Here is an 18,448-nt window from a genome sequence, read left to right on the forward strand (position 1 = left end):
AGGCTAAACAGTGCTACTACTGTCATCGCTGCCTGTCACGAACGGCCAAACCGGTCACGTAATTCTTTCCTGTCACTCCCACAAACAAATTCTTCGTAAGTAAAAAGTTTAGACTTTTAATTGACAACACATATTAAGAAACTTGTCTTTACTCATAATATCGTCTCCGATTTCAATTCGAAGCGGTAAATCTAACACTGTAGGCCATCTCCCATGGTATCCTCTCTGGCTCCGCCTAGGAAAACAATGGCTGCCGTTGCTGACGATACATTTATTTTTCACTGCCAGTGACCTAATGATATGTGCTTTGAGCTTAAGTTGGCATGAGTATCTAGCCGTTTTCATAATTAAAATCAGTGATTGGACGGATGGACATATTTGAATGGTCCGGCAGGAAAGGGTTCCTTTCTCTGCTTCCCATTATTTCCTTTGTCCTGAACTTTTTCTCCTTGTTTTCATCAACCCTTTTCTCTCATCCTCATCTCCCTGTGCTCTCTCTTATTTATCTACTCTCTGCTTCTCTTTTTGCCCCATGCACTTCTCCCATTAAACGTAGATTAACTGACATTTCTTTTTACATACCTTCTCTACTCTCCTTTTCACCCTTCTTTGCTTCCAGTTGTCCTCTCTCCACCTTCCTCTTATGCAAAGTCACCTCAATAAAGTATTCTATCATATGTAGAGGAGATGAAACTAACGTAAATGCAATAAAAACACTTGGGTGCCCAGTAAAGTAGTTAGTTATCCTTACCACCGAGGACCAGGCCCTGAGGTTATTCAGAATGAAAATCTGCGGAATTCCTCTAGCCTTCCTGTCCTTATGTCAGAGCGAGCGAAGATGTTCCACAACAGTTTGACGTTGAATATGGTCGACTGAATGTTGACAGACTTTGCAAAAAAGCATTGATCCATCCTCATAAAGATCGCCTGAAAACTACTTGGCCCTGTCTCTTGCTGTAAGTTTCCTTTTCAATTCTTAGCATTTTTGGCTAACGTTTTTACCTCAGACCAATGCGTTTTATTTGAAAATCCGCGGGTTTTCGTCGGAATTCTGCGCCCGCGTATTACGTTTGGGACTGCTGCGCACTAACGTTAGCAATGCAAGATCAGGCATGTGAATGTTGTCACTAGCAAACTCTTGTAAAAGTCAATCATTAACACAGTAGCTACGTAAACCTGTTGCTCTTTTGAAAAACTGTAAAAGAGGAGGGCCACATGTAAAAATGAATACTTTTACACTCCTGCTGTCATACATACAGAATTTGCCGCCAGTTTCGCAATTGATGTTTTTCAGGCACGTTGACCTCCCACTATATGCTTCAAGCGTTAGTTAGCACCGGAGTTCATAGTAAGGAAAATAGGGAAATTTGTTTTTCTCTCTTCGCTCTCGACTCTCAGCCATGACTAGTGATGTGTCGTTTGTGAACGATTCGTTCATTTTGAACGAATCCTTACAAGGACTCGGGAGTAACGAGTCCTCTCAAAGAGTGATTCGTTCATTTTCTCGTGGCCGCGCATCGGGACTGTTGCATAGGCTCGTCCAAGTAAACAGAAATGATTCGTTAATTTCCCGACTCGGTCTTTCTACGAGTCTTTGGATCATTTTTCACGTGACCTGCATAGGCTCTGTTGAAGGATTTGTATCCATGTCTGTGACATGCCACAGATGGCTACTAATCATTGTATATTCACAGTCACAGCATGAGTTCTGTCTTCCTTATTGTTGTGTCAAAGAAAAGCACAGCATGATTGGAAATACTCCTTTCCAAAACACTAGTCTTTCTTTTCAAACTCACATAAATTATTTTCTGACATGTAATCTTAGGAGATGAAATAAATTAGCGTCAAGATTAACATTAATTGTTTGAAACACCAGTCAGACTATCTCACTCTAACTAATATATACAGTATATATATATCTGTATATTTTCTGTTCTTTCTTTCCTAATTCTCATTTTACCTTTGGCATACGACAGAATAACATGGCAGAGTGGTAAGGTAATACCATGAAGCGTAATACACATCTGTAGAGACAGAAACACACTCACACCGAGACACACACAAACATATTCATGTATAGAAACAGACGTTAGATACACACATACAGCTACACTTGGTGAGACAAGAGTACACTCGCACTCACTGCAGATAAACCCACTGTCAACCTGCCGTTCGCATGTCTGGTCATCTACAATGTAACGCATGGAAAACGAATAGCTTGGACCTCTTTCTCGCACACCTAAACTCCGGAATCACTGTAGTCAATCCCCAGAGCAGTCTTTAGGCCGACCTCAGACACAATGGAGCCATGTGTCTGTGTATTTTTGGCAGAACAAGATGGCTCAGATGTGGTAGCAGATTGGCTGATTCATGTAATTGATCTGCTGTTGGATGGATCTAGAGCAGGCTCATCCAATTGACCTATAGCAAAAGCTATGCCCGCTAAACAAAACTGAACCGAAACCGTGACCCATAAAACCGAACCGAGGCGTGGGCTTGTTGAATTGCTGCACCCCTACTCTCTAGCCATGACTACTAGTATGATAATATTAGCAGTAGTTAATCATACTACTAAGTAATAATTTAAAATGCAGTTTTGCGATTATTCTAACATAGCATTAGCTCTAGCTAGACCAATGATTAGCCAGCTGCACTCCAACAGTACGTATTTAGCTCTAGTAAGTGGGTCTGTGCTGGAAACTTCACATTGCCTACTTTAATTCGGAATTGTAGAATATAAACTTGAACATGACGCCATAACAACCAATTGCGAATTGATTTTCTTTAATCATTACAGCTATACAAAGAAGCAATGCTTGACGGACTAACAACAGTAACTAAGGTGGGCGTGGCTTATGCGAAAGGTCAATTACAGGACTCTGAATCCCCTCATCTGCCCACTCCGGTGTGTTTTTGTGTTTCATGGGTGCAAGAACAGACCACTTTTCACAATGGTCTGTGCGTGTGTGTTGGTCGACACGCGTGTTTGGGTGGGATGGGTTTGCATTCACGTCTTAACCTCGCAGTATGCTGGTCCACAGTGTGAACAATCGCATCTGATGCGGGAGCATGAGGATCTGCAGGAGAGGACCACCTTACGCTACGAGGAGAGGATCACTGAGCTCCACAGCATCATTGCTGAACTCAACAAGAAGATAGACCTGCTGCAGGGTACCACCATAAGGTGGGTGAACATACACTTAAGACACTTGCACTGCCCAGCCCAACTAGCCCCCACTTTCTAAGTTGTCAGTTGTTAGTTGCAGTCGAATGCTCAGAAAACCAACAGCCAGTTACACACTGCCCAGACTGTAACCAACGAGAGACTTTTGTGGCCTACTTTTTAATTTAAGACAATATAACAAGTTGCCTTGTTTGACATGGACGAAGTAGAGGGCTTGTTAAATATCGTAAAAGTAGTAATGGTCTACCTGGCCTTTAAAGCTGTTGGGCGTGTACAGGAGAAACAGCGAACAAGACAAGCCTGGAGGAGACTGTGGAGTAAACCGTAGCTAATGCGACGCAAAAAATGCGGCATATCCTAGTTTATGTAAAAAGCTACACTGAAGATACCCCAGCTTTTGCAAACTTTGCGCCTTCAGCTTTTAAGCATCTACTGGCCATGGTTCAGTGTTTCCTCTATGTTGATTTAGCCGTGACGGCCCGCCACTGTATCAGAAATAGGGCTGTACAAAATTATAGGCCGTCTATCAGCAGTGGTTGAGTGCATGTCGGAGAAGAGCACGGACACGCGCTTCACATCGCAGTTGAGATTTGTCCTTGAGAACTGTAACTCGTATAACTTATGTTGTCAGTTCATTTAAGCCTGTTATTGTATTAGTCTATAGTTCTTGCTAATTTAAATTAACTTAACTGGTGATTTTCGTTGTTTGTATTCTTCCCCGGGGCTAGCTAAATTGCACATGTCTGTTGATTCAATAGCGATTGCTGCCTTTGCTCACGTTTGTATTTTAAGTGCATTATTATGCTGAGGTAGTTTTAATTAATAAAGTGGGTTTATTGTTATTATTTGCTACAGAATGCTTAGCCTATCAAGATCAAATGAAGCAGACAGTGTACATGCTTTCGAGTACCTTAATCGATAGGCTACTGACCATTTACAATACGTTGTTACGTAAATTATCAATTGGCAGCATTTGCCATTTAGCATATACTTTTCCTTTAGGGGAAATATGACAAAAGTATGTGCAATATGACATTAGCTATTAGACTATTACATTAACCTGCTACGAAATATAGGGTTAGAACTTTGTGTGTGTGTGTGGGGGGGGGGGGTCGGACCTGCCCCCGCTGCTAAAAGAAATCCTAGAGGAAACTGTGGTTACTCCACTCATTGCCAAAAGAAACACTACATTCAGAGACTGCATTTCTCCTGGTGAACGCCTCATGGTGACTTTAAGATTCTTGGCAACAGATGAGGTGCTACAACAAGTCTATATAGGCTACTTTATTTGTACAAATTACAATACACTTCAGATTTAAAAAATGTATGCCTAACATGGCAGAGCCTTTCTTACCCATTTCGGATTGGTTGCTCAACAATTCGTACATTTGTTCCTGAAACCTGTGTGGCCATCTATCAAATTCTCTGTGAAAAATATCTCAAGGTAAGCATTAACAATTTTTCATAATTATCCCATATAATAAGCCTGATAACAGCTCATTCATTTGAATCAGGTGCGTTGGAAGAGTGAAACAACTACAACATGCAGGGCAGTTTGGTCCCCAGGACCAGAGTGGAGAACCACTGGCTTACAGGCACCGTTTAGCAAAATGTGTTATCAAAATAATGTAAATGATGCAAAAACATCCATTACAAAATATTGCTGCAAGCAGCAATGAGGTGGCCAAACAGGTCAGATGACCCAGAAAAAACTTTAGACATCCTCAGAAGAGGGTTCCGAGTACACGCAGCAAGTTTGATGTGAATCCATCAAAGATTTGCTGAGATACGACACAACAGCGGTTTCGAAAATCTAAATTCATTTTGATAGTTTGTGTGAGGATTGCATTGACTATATACAGCTTGACTATAGGTAGCTAGCAACTGCGGTGTACCTGGCTTCCTTTGCAGTGGCTTACAGTCTCGCTAAACAGCTGAGACCATTTTCAATTTCCTACGTCTGTTTTGTTGAGAAATTCGCCACTGTCTTCTCATTTTCCGTTGTTCTCTTTTTGGCATTTCTGTCACAGATTTAACAACACCTTGTTGCTTTTTCTTCAGGTATCTTTCTCTGTCCCTCTTGAGGGACTCTGCATATTTAAGTGGATCTGATTTTATTCTTTCTCTGTATGATCTTGACCTCTGTGCTGTGGTATTGCTTGCCATCTTAAAGAAAGAGCCAAGACATTATGTCACACTTACTTATTCTTTCCAGAGTTGTAAATTCACCCCTGTAATATCATCAAAACTTACCAGAATGCTTGTGCTCATTGGTCTGAATGCTGAATGTGTGGGCTTACCAAGGTGCCAAGAACTGTAAGTGGTGTAAGAATTAACTGGTCATGTGTTGGAATCATGTACAGGGCATGAAATGAATTGCAATACTACTAAATTCATAGTCGATGGGTGTGTTTTCACCAAATAATGCCACATATTGTCAAATTAACTTTTCAAATGTTAAAAAGAATATGAACTACACCAAAGTTAACCATTAAAATAATTTTGTTATCCATCATTATATATTCATACATATATTTAGTTGTGCTGTCAAACGATTAAAATATTTAATCACGATTAATCGCATTAATGTCATAGTTAACTCGCAATTAATCGCACATTTTTATCTATTCTAAATGTCCCTTGATTTCTTTATGTCCCATTATTTTTCTAGACGTGCTGCGATGATAGCTCAGTTCACAACGACAAAACACACAGATCACTTTGGTCTTGTCAATGGAACCATTTGGCAACTTTTTAAAAGTAAACTTTCCATTCAGAATCTTATTGGCATCCATTTCGGCGTCTTGCGCTCGCCATCAACTCAAAACGTAACGTTAGCCTACTACTCTTCAGCCGGCTTGCAGCCCAAACAAGTATGTGCGGCGTGCCTGTTGTTTTATTTTCGGTCTAGCTAGATCCAGTGTGGTGTTGTAGTTTTTCTAACGTCAGTAGTTGTTGCAACCGTTGCAACAGCATGTGAAAAAAACTACAAAGTTTGCTAGGCCAAAACCAACTTTAATCTTGCGCAAAAAAAATGTATGCCGTTAAAATGGGTTTGCGTTAACGCCGTTAATAACGCGTTAAACTGACGGCACTAATATTTAGCTTATTGAGTAAATGTACAATGGGGAAATAAGCAACACATTTTTATTGAAGCAACATGCGAATGAAAATTCCCAAGGAAACGTTACTGAAGATTCTCTAAGACTTTCTGTGAATTTTCAACTCCATTTGCAACCATATTTCTACCTATGGATACACATTTATCTTCCCTTTCTTTGTGCTAGGTGTCAGGTGTGCAGTTTATACTCAAGGTGCCTTTTTGAATTGCTGAAATGGCACAACGTAATCTCTTTTAAAGGTGTGTGTATTAGGGCTATGCGGTATGGCCTCAAATGTTTATCACAGTATAATTCGTAAGCACTGACGGTATATCGGTATATATCACAATATATTAGTTATTCTTAAAATGTCATGACAATGCAATCCGCACTGCAGCGGCTAATCTACCACACTCGGACAGATTTGGATTGGGTAACTCAGGTGTGTCACATAAGTAGAATTTTCCAAATTTTGCAGTGTTTCATAGGCACGAAAGAGCAACTTCTCAGTAGCCTACGCGTTCAGCAGTAGCCTACGTTTATTGGATCGCAAGAAAACTGTTACATATTTGTAGTGAGTTAGCTCTAGCTATAAACAATTATTACATGGTTGAATACTCGATTCTGTTGTCCAACAATAAACATTTCACAATTCTAACCAACCTGGCATTGGATTTGTCAAACGCATTCTGGTAGATTCATTTTCACGCACATGCACGGCTTTCAGGTGGTGAAAAAGATTGCTAGTGTTTCCACCCTTTGGCTAGCACAATTCGACGACACAATTTACAGAGTAGGTTACTGTTTGTTGGTCGATGTCGGATAACTTGAAACCAAACCAAAACGACAGAAGAGGCCCCCCTTTTTTACCAATTCTTCTTCGTCCGGCAAACCGATCCCCCTGGCATTATTTTCAGACATCATTAACGCTTGCTTACACTTGCCAACAAAAGCAGTTTACTCATGAATGTTTGCTTCCTCTGGAGTTGCGCTAGCTTCTTTGTTGACTTTCATTGGCTGGCACAATGCGTGCAGGGTCCATGCTGCATGTTTTTTTGTTGGAAAAGATACAAATTTGAACTAGCCCACTAGGCAGTATCACTTGACTTCTATTTGATACCAAACAGAAACACTTTACTTAATACATTTATTAATATATCGTGATATTTACATTTATGCATTTAGCAGATGGCAAAATCCATATCATGGCACAACGCAATACCGGTATTCGCGTTCATACCGGTATACCGCCCACCCCTAGTGTGTATGCATTGTTCATGTTTGACCCCTTACCTGTCTCTGTGCCCTTTGATAACCAGGGAGGAGGATGAGTTTTCAGAGCTGCGTTCAGAACTCAGCCATAGCCAGCAGGAAGCCAACGAGGACGGACACAGCGTGGATCAGGACGGGGCATCTGTGTCATTGCCTGGAAACCACTCCACTCTCGTCACTGCTGACATGGGTTAGTGCAGAATTATCTCTGATATATCTGACAGGTGTTGGTATTTTGCTCCACATATAGGTCTAGATCATTTTCTAGTTCTGTACAGATCATGAAATGAATATTTGAAGGAGGAGTTGATTTTATCATTGCAAATCAATTCCACGCCTTCAGTACAGTGTTGTGGGTAGGATATTACCACTTGTATGCTAGCCTGTACTACTCTTACTGTGCTTCAGTGTTAGCATTTAAGCTTATTTTGATCATATTGTCTGAGTTAACAGTGACAATCTAAGTATTAATTTGTCATATTTAGTGTCAAAAGGGGCTGTGATATTGTTGTCAATATGGCTATAGCCTTAAGAAAACCCAAATACGTGATTAGTAGCCTACATTTGGGTATTTTCTAAGTTATACCCAGTAGGGATGGGGGAAAAATCGATTTAGTTACGAATCGCAATTCTTGTGTGTGATGATTTTTTAATCGCCACGCTGCCTCCCAAATCGATATTTTGTCTGTAGCCTACTTTAAATTATTTTATTCAAGGCGTAAAAAAACGTTGCCGCTTATAATCCTACAGATGGCGCAATGCAATCTATTAGTTCACGATTTCCTTCCAGCTAGAAGCGCACATTCACACATAGTAGCTAGGAAGGAATACATTTACATTTAGTCATTTAGCAGACGCTCTTATCCAGAGCGACTTACTGTAAGTACAGGGACATTCCCCCCGAGGCAAGTAGGGTGAAGTGCCTTGCCCAAGGACACAACGTCAGTTGGCATGACGGGGAATAGAGCTGGCAACCTTCGGATTACTAGCCCGACTCCCTCACCGCTCAGCCACCTGACTCCCTACATACAAAGGCTAACATGTTGGACAGCAAACATGTCAGACATTAGTCCCGAGATTCATGCTGCACCTCAACAGTTTAAATCGTACGTCTGGAAGAACTCTGGCTTACATAATTTACGAGGAAAAAAGTTGTTAGAAATGAGCAATGCTGTCTGCAAACTATACCATGGAAAGATAAAGTATTGTGGTAATACCACCAACATACGTGCCCATATCACTTGACACCATCCTGAGTTATCATTCAAAACAGCGGAGTAAGCCAAACCGTTTCAGTAAGCTCCCCAGCAGTTCAGAAAAGGCTAATCGCATCACAGAATCAATCTCTCATTTTATATGCAAAGACTTCCGTCCTTATAGTGTGGTCGAAAATACAGGTTTTCGTAACACGATTTACACTTTAGAGCCGAGGTACACAATACCATCAAGACGTTTCTTTTCTGACACAGCCCTGCCCAAGATCTACAACGAGGTTGAGACAGAAGTTAAAGAATTGTTGAGTAAAGCTGAATGAGTTGCTCTGACGTGCAATGCGTGGACGTCGAGGGCCACTGAGTCATATGTCACAGTAACAGCCCATCACATAACTCAGGGCTTAAAGGTGACATGGCATGCTGTTTTTGGATGCTTTCATATAGGCCTTAGTGGTCCCCTAATACTGTATCAGAAGTCTCTTTCCCGAAATTCAGCCTTGGTGCAGAATTACAGCCACTACTAGCAGTCCCACAAGGAGCTTTCCTCAGAACGCGCTGTTTTGGTGTCTGTAGCTTTAAATGCTAATGAGGAGCGGAGGGGCGGCACCATGCGCTAATGTTTACAATGGATGTATCGCAATGGCTGTAGCCCCGTTGCTGTAAGATGCCTCGAATTTGCCCATTCTCATCTGATAACCCTGGTTTGCAGAGGTACACACTCTGTCATTTCAATGAGGGGAAAGGCGGATATCGCGCGCGCCATAAGAACGGTTCAGGCAGGAGGACTCAGTATGACTTTACAAATACTTTATTTCCCACTATACCAAACACGATTGTACATTTGATTTGGCATTGTGGTTCTGCTCGCATCGGCTCCCTGCCGCATCCAACGAGACACCGTCTCGACCTCCGAGCAGAGAGCAGCGACGCATTCCCCCTGAAACAGGAAACAGAAAACAGAACCAAGGGTGGAGGCCGGGGAGGCGGAGGCAGCAGGAAGACTGAAGTCTATGTCGCACTAGCGATGCATATGCCGGGAACCCCTTATATACCCCGCCCTATTGGGAGGGAGTGCCCTGCGCATAAAATGACGCGTTGCTAGTGGCGCGCTATGTCTCACGTCCTCCTTCATGAACCAGCTCCGCTTGTTTCAGGCAGGAGGACTCAGTATGACTTTACGAATACTTTATTTCCCACTATACAAAACACGATTGTACATTTGATTTGGCATTGTGGTTCTGCTCGCATCGGCTCCCTGCCGCATCCAACGAGACACCGTCTCGACCTCCGAGCAGAGAGCAGCGACGCATTCCCCAACACAAAACCACATGCCAAACGAGTCCATGAAGAGACTACTGTGTGTAGGTGGTGCCCCTGAGAAAGAATGAGATGGGCGTCATGTTACCCATACATACCTCAGCGTTGAATCCCGGCGCCCTGGTGCCCCGATGCATCTTGTGACTGAATGAATCGATTGAAGTGGTACCATCTGAGGCACTGCCTCACATACCAACTGAGGCACCGCCTCGTCATACCAACTGAGGCACGGCCTCGACATACCAACTGAGGCAAGGCCTCGACATACCAACTGAGGCACGGCCTCGACATACCAACTGAGGCACTGCCTCGACATACCAACTGAGGCACTGCCCCGAAATACCAACTGAGGCACGGCCTCGGCATACCAACTGAGGCACGGCCTCAACATACCAACTGAGGCACGGCCTCGAATTACCAACTGAGGCACTGCCTCATCATACCAACTGAGGCACTGCCTCAACATACCAACTGAGCCACGGCCTCGGCATACCAACTGAGGCACTGCCTCGACATACCAACTGAGGCACGCCTCGACATACCAACTGAGGCACGGCCTCGACATACCAACTGAGGCACGGCCTCTACTTACCAACTGAGACACACCTCGTATTCCCAACTGAGGCACGGACTCGATTTACCAACGTTGATGGAGGCTTGTCGCCTGTTACGTGCTGCTGTGTACCCGCGCCCGGCCAGCCACCTGACGACATTTATTATGGTTAGTATGCACATATACATGGTATTAGTGAAAGAAAATGCGATACACACGTGAAAGCATGTCATTGAGAGGTAGGGAGAGTGGAAGCCATTCTCCTCTGGCCTTCCAGAACATCAGTGGCATTCAGTCTGATGTAATGTTGAACACTTGCAGATGACCAACGACCCATGACTTTCAGCGTCGAGGCTGAGACCACTTGAGACGCTGACGTAGCCGCACCAATCCGGAACGAGTGCGCTGTGTACAGCTTGGGGTCCAGACCACAGCGCCGGCACAGAATTCCGAGCCTCCCAGTGAACCAGTAACGGGTCATGGCTTTCCCAGCATCGGTGACGAACAGGGGCTCGCTCGTTGCCGTGGACGAACGCCATCGGAGATATTTCGCCATGGAGGAGAGGGGACAGAAAGATGAGTTATTCCGCGATATGACGACAGGAGTACTCACACCGGCCTTCACACCCTTGCTGTGTTTCAACACCACTGTGTACATACCCGTATCCATTGTTAAATCGCCGAGGGTGAGATCGTGCATGGTTTGAAATGTGCTTGACTGACAAGTGAATTCGTCGCACCGCATGAACCCATAAAAAGCCATGAGACACACAGCTTCTAGCATGACATCGGTGGGAACGTTAAAACAACCCGCCCGCAACGCTGACACCAAGTGATGTAGTATAGGAAGGGTTATGGGAAGTCGCCTGTCATTGCCTTGCGGTCGCTCTTTCCGCAGCCCGTTGAATAGTAGCCGAACCGACGGGTTCCCCAACAGGCTCTGCACAGACGGGTCCAGACATCTGAGATTAAACTGAATGCCGGCCACCGCTGCCTTGATTGTCGACGGCTGGAGCTTCCGGGAGGTGAAGCAGTGAACGATGTATGCGCATACGACACGCAGGCTCACCGGGTGATGGGGTGTATCGAGTGCGCGGCAGAAGGAACAGTAATACAACCAAGCACAATCATAGGATTTTAATGTGCCCTTGCCTAAGCCTGCTCGCATGTATCGAGCGGCGACGGTCATGTAGCCTTCAAGCGACCTGTCTAATCTAACAGTGTATCCTGAAACGCTGGGCACACCAGGCCGCCCGGCTCTGCCTCCGGACATAGTGCCCGGAACTCCTGAAATTGAAAACGTGACAGAGCATCAGCCACATTGTTGAGTAACCCAGGAATGTATGCGGCCCGCAACACGAAGTTGCCTGTGATGCATGTCCAGGTCAGACGCCTCACTAATTTGTTAATCAATGCCACGGAAGATCTACCCTTGTTAATGATGTTCACCGTGCTCTCGTTATCACAGAACACCACAATCCTCTTCCTACACCAGTGTTTACCCCACAAAAGACACGCTACGACAATAGGATACAGTTCGTACAATGCTGTGGATTTGCAATCGCGCGCCAGAAACTCCAGTTCAACGGGCCACGACTCGCTGAACCACTCGTTCGCGAAAAAAAACCCAAACCCAACGGACAACGCCTCATCGGTGTAGAACGCCAAGGCGCTGGAGGTCTCCACCTCGTCGTTGTAAAAAAACGACAAACCGTTCCAATGCTCGCAAAGCACGGCCCAAAAACGCAAATCGGACTGCCAACCCTCATCCAAACGCACAACGTCGTGCAGCGCCGGAACAGACTTAGCCACGACGAGCAGACGGGAGACAAACGACCGACCGTGGGGAATGAGGCGCATAGCAAAATTCAGGTGCCCGAGCAAAGACAAAAGATCCCGCTTGGTCAACGAAACCGACGCAGCCGCAGCCGCCAGAACAGCGCGCAACCGCTCAAGCTTCTCCGCCGGGAGAGACGCACGCATTAACAGGCTGTCCAGCTGGACGCCCAAAAACTCGATGGACGTGAGAGGCCCCTGCGTCTTCTCCTCCGAGAGCGGCACGCCCAAATGCTCGAACGTGCCCTTCACCACCGAGATGCACCGAGCCGGCGGCGACGAGGGAAAATCGACCACCAAGAAGTCGTCCAGCAGGTGCAGGACAAACGGCAACCTGTGCACGTTCAGCAAAACCCAACACAGCGCCTCGGCCAGAGTGTCAAAAATGTGCGGGCTGCTGCGGCAGCCAAAAGCCAGGCGAGCGTAAAAATACATCTGCGACCGCCATCTCACGCCGAACAGGTGCCACTGCGACGGGTGCAGGGGCATCACCTTGAACGCGTCGGTGATATCGGCCTTCCCGAGCCAGGCGCCCACGCCTGCCTGTTTGATCAACCGAATCGCGTGATCGATGCTAGTGTAATACAGAGAAAACGGCTCCGACGGAATCAGGCTGTTAATGCTAGGGACCCGAGTATCGTGCGGAGCTGACAGGTCAACGATCAGGCGTTTTTTGCCAGAATATTTGCGAGTAGCCACGCCAATGGGACTGACGCGAAACACGGGAAACGGCGACTCCACGAACGGCCCCAACAAATACCCCTTGCCGATCTCTTTAGCAAGCAACGCATCGACCACGTCGGGCTCCCTGAGCGCCGATTGCAAGTTATTACACACATGAGTTACAGTGGGCACACATTCCACCCCAACCATAAACCCTTTCCGCAACCCAGTGAGGAGGTACTTCACAAAACATCGGTTGGGGTGACCGCTCAAGCGTCAGACAGACGACCAATGTCAACAGGGGTAGAAGGATGGTTATTTATTTCATGCCCTTGACCGCCGGTCGGAACCGACGCGGGCAGGTCGACCTCGGATGGGCGTCCGAGCACTGACTGCAGACATGAAGAAATCGACAATTAGGGTAGGTACAGGCCCCCTCATTGAAATACATGCACACGGGAGGAGCGGAACCAGCATTAACCACCTGGCGTCTGGAGGAGCGACGCTCCATGCCGCTGGAACCAGGCTTCGCGTCACGGGAAGGTTCCCCCATTTTAGAAGGCACCATGAGAGGGCAAAGCCCAGTAGGATGGGAGAAAGACCCACACACCACAGGGGACGAACCCCGGTGAATGTGCGGCTAACCAGCTCGAGATCTAGCACAGACCAGTCCAGACGCAGATTAAACCGCTGAACGTAGAGGGCGGCCTTGGCAGAGAAACCCTTGTGGTATTCGTAGAACAGCGTTCCCCCGTAGGAGAGCGACAGGTCAGCTAGGATGGCCAGATAGGTGTCCAGTTCGACTCGCCTCCCGGGGAACCCCTCGCACATGACGTCACGGAAAACCCCAAAAGCAACGACGAATTCGGACATCGCGAGCGTCTTGGTTAGACGGGGATCGGCGTCCCGAAAAAACACAGCTACGGTACCGCACTCCACCAAGCGGCTCTCGACTGATTCAGGCCCACACAGCAAGATCTTCACCAGGTTCACATCTTTACCTGAAAGGATCTGCTCGCGGAGACTCGCCGGAACGGCGGCTGACGGAGGCAGAAAGGAGGCCCCAGAGGCAGCGGCCGGCACCGCGCTGGCTAAGACGTACGAGGGCCGGATCTCCTGCATTGTGGTAAGCACGCCCGCAGCCGCGGCTACGGGAGCCGCACCCAAGGCCCCGGCTCCCTCGAGGTGCTGGAGACGGGCATCCATGCCAGTGAGCGTGCTCCGCAGATCGATCAGCGCCGCCAGCACGGGATCGGGCCGCAGCACGGGAGCAGGAAGCTGCACGGGGTCGGGCGGCGGTACGACCGAGCCTCCTGCGGTGGACTAAGGCCCTTGTCGTAGTATCCACACAGAAGTCGAGGAACGGGCCATTCCTCGATCGGGACCGGCTGCCTCACCGCCAGACGAGAACTCCGATGGGGTTTGGATCCTCCGGCCGGAGGGATTCCCGCTTCCTCGCTAGGTCCACCGTCGACCAATGAATCCCCCTGGAACTCCTCCAATTCAGACCCGGAAAGACACGACATGGAGAACCCGTACTTGACACCAGCAGGAAGACTGAAGTCTATGTCGCACTAGCGATGCATATGCCGGGAACCCCTTATATACCCCGCCCTATTGGGAGGGAGTGCCCTGCGCATAAAATGACGCGTTGCTAGTGGCGCGCTATGTCTCACGTCCTCCTTCATGAACCAGCTCCGCTTGTTTATCCAAATAACAAAGAAGTGTACAACACTCACGTTACAGCATGTGTATTCACACACATACTTGATGCTATCTACCTTTCCAATAGCGACGGTAACTCAGCTGTTAGCTGCAGAGCTAATGTTACAGCCACATTCTAAGGGTAGCAAGCTAGGTAACCATATACAGTAAAGCTACAAAATGATATAGCGTTAGTTAACTTACTTGTCCGAGGTTAGTAGCTGGACGAAGGAGAGTTAGTACTGATCCAGAATTTAATTTCAGCAAGGCCAGTTTTGTATTAGCTCAAGTTGAGGAAACAGTCGTGGCTGAAGTGTTTGGCGCAGACATAGCCTACAAAACAAATGCGCCTACAACAGAAGTTGTGAAGGCGCATTTCCAGAGAAAATAAAATTAAGACACTGGGTCTTCAGAGGCTCGGATGAAGGAACTGTAAAAAGATTTTTGTTTTCCTTTGTACATCCAAACTGAGCAAATGTAATGCTTCGTTCGTTTGCAAGCCATGATGTCTCTCGAGGATAAAAACACTTGCACGGTCGTCAAAGGTGTAAATTGTCATGGTGGAAATTCAAGTGGCACTGTGTAGATCTGAATAGTCAAGATGGCGGTTTCAATATAATTTATTTAGTTTGTACAATTTAAGAATTAACAGAGTACTCTGGACCGGTCATAGCGAAAGACATGCAGATGTAACCTACAGGTCGTTCGAGAGAGTGGTGAAGAATAACCCTAAAACCCTGCCTTATATAAACTTAGAACAAATGGTTCTTCTGATGGTCAATCCATCAATATAGCGGTCTCTGTGATTGGCCAGCACTACTCAGTGACAGTTTGACTCCACATCAAGTGTCCCACAGTTCTTTGATGCCCCAGCTCCCTCTCTAAAGAAGGAGATGGTTAATGATACACAAACAGGACACAGGACACAATCTCCTTGGCCAAAGGTTAGGTCAGCTCGCTCAACTGAGATAACAATCTCCCCCAACCCCCAGACCTAACTAAGACCCTCTGGCTCTTAGTTAGGTATCATAAAACAACACCATAAATACCTTAAGACAATCTGAGTGTCCATTCTACAGAGTAAACCACACCACAGAGCCTCAGTTTCTTACATTCGTCTGTCTATAACAAAGGAACTTACTTTTTACCGCTTAAAGAAACATAGATATTGTAACTATGTCAAAAACTGCCATAACAGCCAGATTCTCTGGGCGGGCAAAGCAGAGAGAGGGGAGGTAACCTTCCTCCTTGTGACGTCACAAAGAGGAGATTTTCAAACAGAGCAATTAAGCCTTCATTTTCTCAAAGGCGGAGAAGAACACCCAGGGCTTGGTTTACACCTATTGAAAATTCTAGCCACTGGGGGACCAAAGGCAGGCTAGGGGAACTCATATTATAGTTAAATAACCTCCTAAAGTGAAGTTTTCATGTCATGTCACCTTTAAAGTATTCCGTCACTGTGCCGGATGTCCGGCATGCGGCCATGAGAAAAACAAATTTGGGAACTTGCATTCGGTTTAATATTTTCGAGTCAATTGATTTCCCCTACCAATCGTATGAGAGTAACGCAGCTATAACTAACGTTACAAGCCTATCAGAAGCAGAGCGGCTCCTGGCAACACAGTGTGAATGTGATCCATACGTCACGTTAGCGTTGTCGGTAAAAACATGTCGGTAAAAGCATGACGCCTGGGGATGATGTCCTACCCATAGATAAATGGCGCTGGGCGTGGATAGAATAAAGTAGAGACGGCGAGCCTTTTGGCAATTGGTGCAAGAAACTGAGAGAGCCTGGTGCTTGTTTCTGCACGTTTTGCTTGAGGAAGCTCCTATATGCCAGCAGCGGTAAGAAAGTGCTTGCTCGTGCACTCAAACTTACCACAACGTTGCCGGGAGCAACTGTTAGAGCTGACACACCGTTGTCTATGACTGATCGTGTTTATGACTTAGAAATATGTTTGTGCACATTTATTGCGGAACATGACTTGTCATTCACAATTTCTTAGCCACTGGTCACGCTGTGTAGAACACTAGCAAAAGACAAAAAAGCGTTCCCCCCCTCAAAAAGGTTCTGGTTCAGGATTTGTTTTCTTTTTCACTTTAACCCCTGCATAACTGATGAATGGTGTATGTCCTCTCACGTTCTCCAGACTAGGGCTTTGCACGACAGCCACACCGGGGAAAACATCGCAGAACTACTTAATAACGTAGCTGAAGAATGGGGCATTACCGAGAAAGAGCCAACATTAGTCACAGACAATGCGTCTAATATGATTGTCGCCGCAGAATTGCAGCTCTTGTTTTTGCACAAGAATCTAAACACACCCAAGCACTAGCTTTGAATAGCCTACATGCAAACAACAGTTTGAAAAAAACCTTGAAATAAAACTTGGAAAGCTCTAAGTGAATTTGACTGTGTTGTATTTGAAGGTATGATGAGTCAGATGGCTGAGCAGTTAGGGAGTCGGGCTATTAATCAGAAGGTTGTTGGTTCGATTCCCGGCCGTGCAAAATGACGTTGTGTCCTTGGGCAAGGCACTTCACCCTAGTTGCCTCGGGGAGAATGTCCCTGTACTTACTGTAAGTCGCTCTGGATAAGAGCGTCTGCTAAATGACTAAATGTAATGTAAATGTAATAATTCAACAGTTTTTCATGGTCCAGTGTTTAAAAAAAATAACCAAAACAAATTGCAATAAATCGTAATATCGAATCACAATACTTAAAGAATCGCAATACCCACAGAATCGCAATGCGAAGAGTGAAGTGTAGAATTAAACGGTTTTCATCAAATTTTCCCTGCATCCTCATAGTTGAAAAGTTGCTTCAAAACGAAGAAATTGGGCAATCCGTTGTAAAAATGGTCCTAACCTCTATGACTTAAACTTCCCTTAAGGTTTTCCCCTTCTAGTGATATTTTCAAGCATTTAGCCTACTCATATTGCATTCATTCATTAGTAAAGAACCCCCTTTGAAACGATTCTAACGATGTTGTCACTGGCAGTATCTCAGATGGAATCTCAATTCAAATGGTACCATCTGCTGACTGAAAATTTGACCCCAAAAAACGTAAATAAGCTTGACATTTATTTCGGGGGAAATGGCTAATTCAAAAAAGGTTTACTGGAAGCGATCATTGTCAGTAACAACGCAAAATGCAACCATTGCGTGGAGAAGCTGACCCGGGTAAATTGTACTATGAGCTAGCTAACTGCTAGACTACTGCTGTGTGTTGATATGATAGACTGGAAACATACCTAGCTACATGTTTGGAACCTCCATTGTGTATGTAGTGCAAATATTTACGTAGTTTTAAGGGTGGGAAAATAGGTAGGCTAAGTAGAGCTACCACAGCCTACTAGTTTTGCATTTCAACCACATTTCCTGCGATAACACCAGCCTGTGCTGTATTTTTTGTCAGCTGTAGGTATATGCAGGTAGCAAAATGGTGTTCACTTCACTTCTGAACAAGACTTGTATTATTTTACTTACTGTAGTCTGATATAATCCTAAACCGTGCAATAATTATGTACAGCGACGCACCACATAAGATTGAGTTCAAATACATTATTTAATGTCACATTACGTACTGTACATGCAAGTCTT

General features: G+C 45.5%; 1 protein-coding gene across 2 annotated transcripts in view; it reads left to right on the forward strand.

Moving 5' to 3' along the window:
• mcc (MCC regulator of WNT signaling pathway) overlaps positions 1–18,448 on the forward strand; it is a 348,154-nt gene that overhangs the window by 112,810 nt on the left and 216,896 nt on the right. For both annotated transcript variants that reach the window (XM_067249821.1, XM_067249822.1), the window contains exons 5-6: positions 3,042–3,184; positions 7,605–7,747. In XM_067249821.1, coding sequence (XP_067105922.1) covers positions 3,042–3,184; positions 7,605–7,747 — 286 coding nt within the window. The remainder of the gene's footprint in view (positions 1–3,041; positions 3,185–7,604; positions 7,748–18,448) is intronic.

The sequence above is a fragment of the Osmerus mordax genome, chromosome 14, assembly GCF_038355195.1.
Source record: "Osmerus mordax isolate fOsmMor3 chromosome 14, fOsmMor3.pri, whole genome shotgun sequence".
NCBI classification, from domain to species: Eukaryota; Metazoa; Chordata; class Actinopteri; order Osmeriformes; family Osmeridae; genus Osmerus; species Osmerus mordax.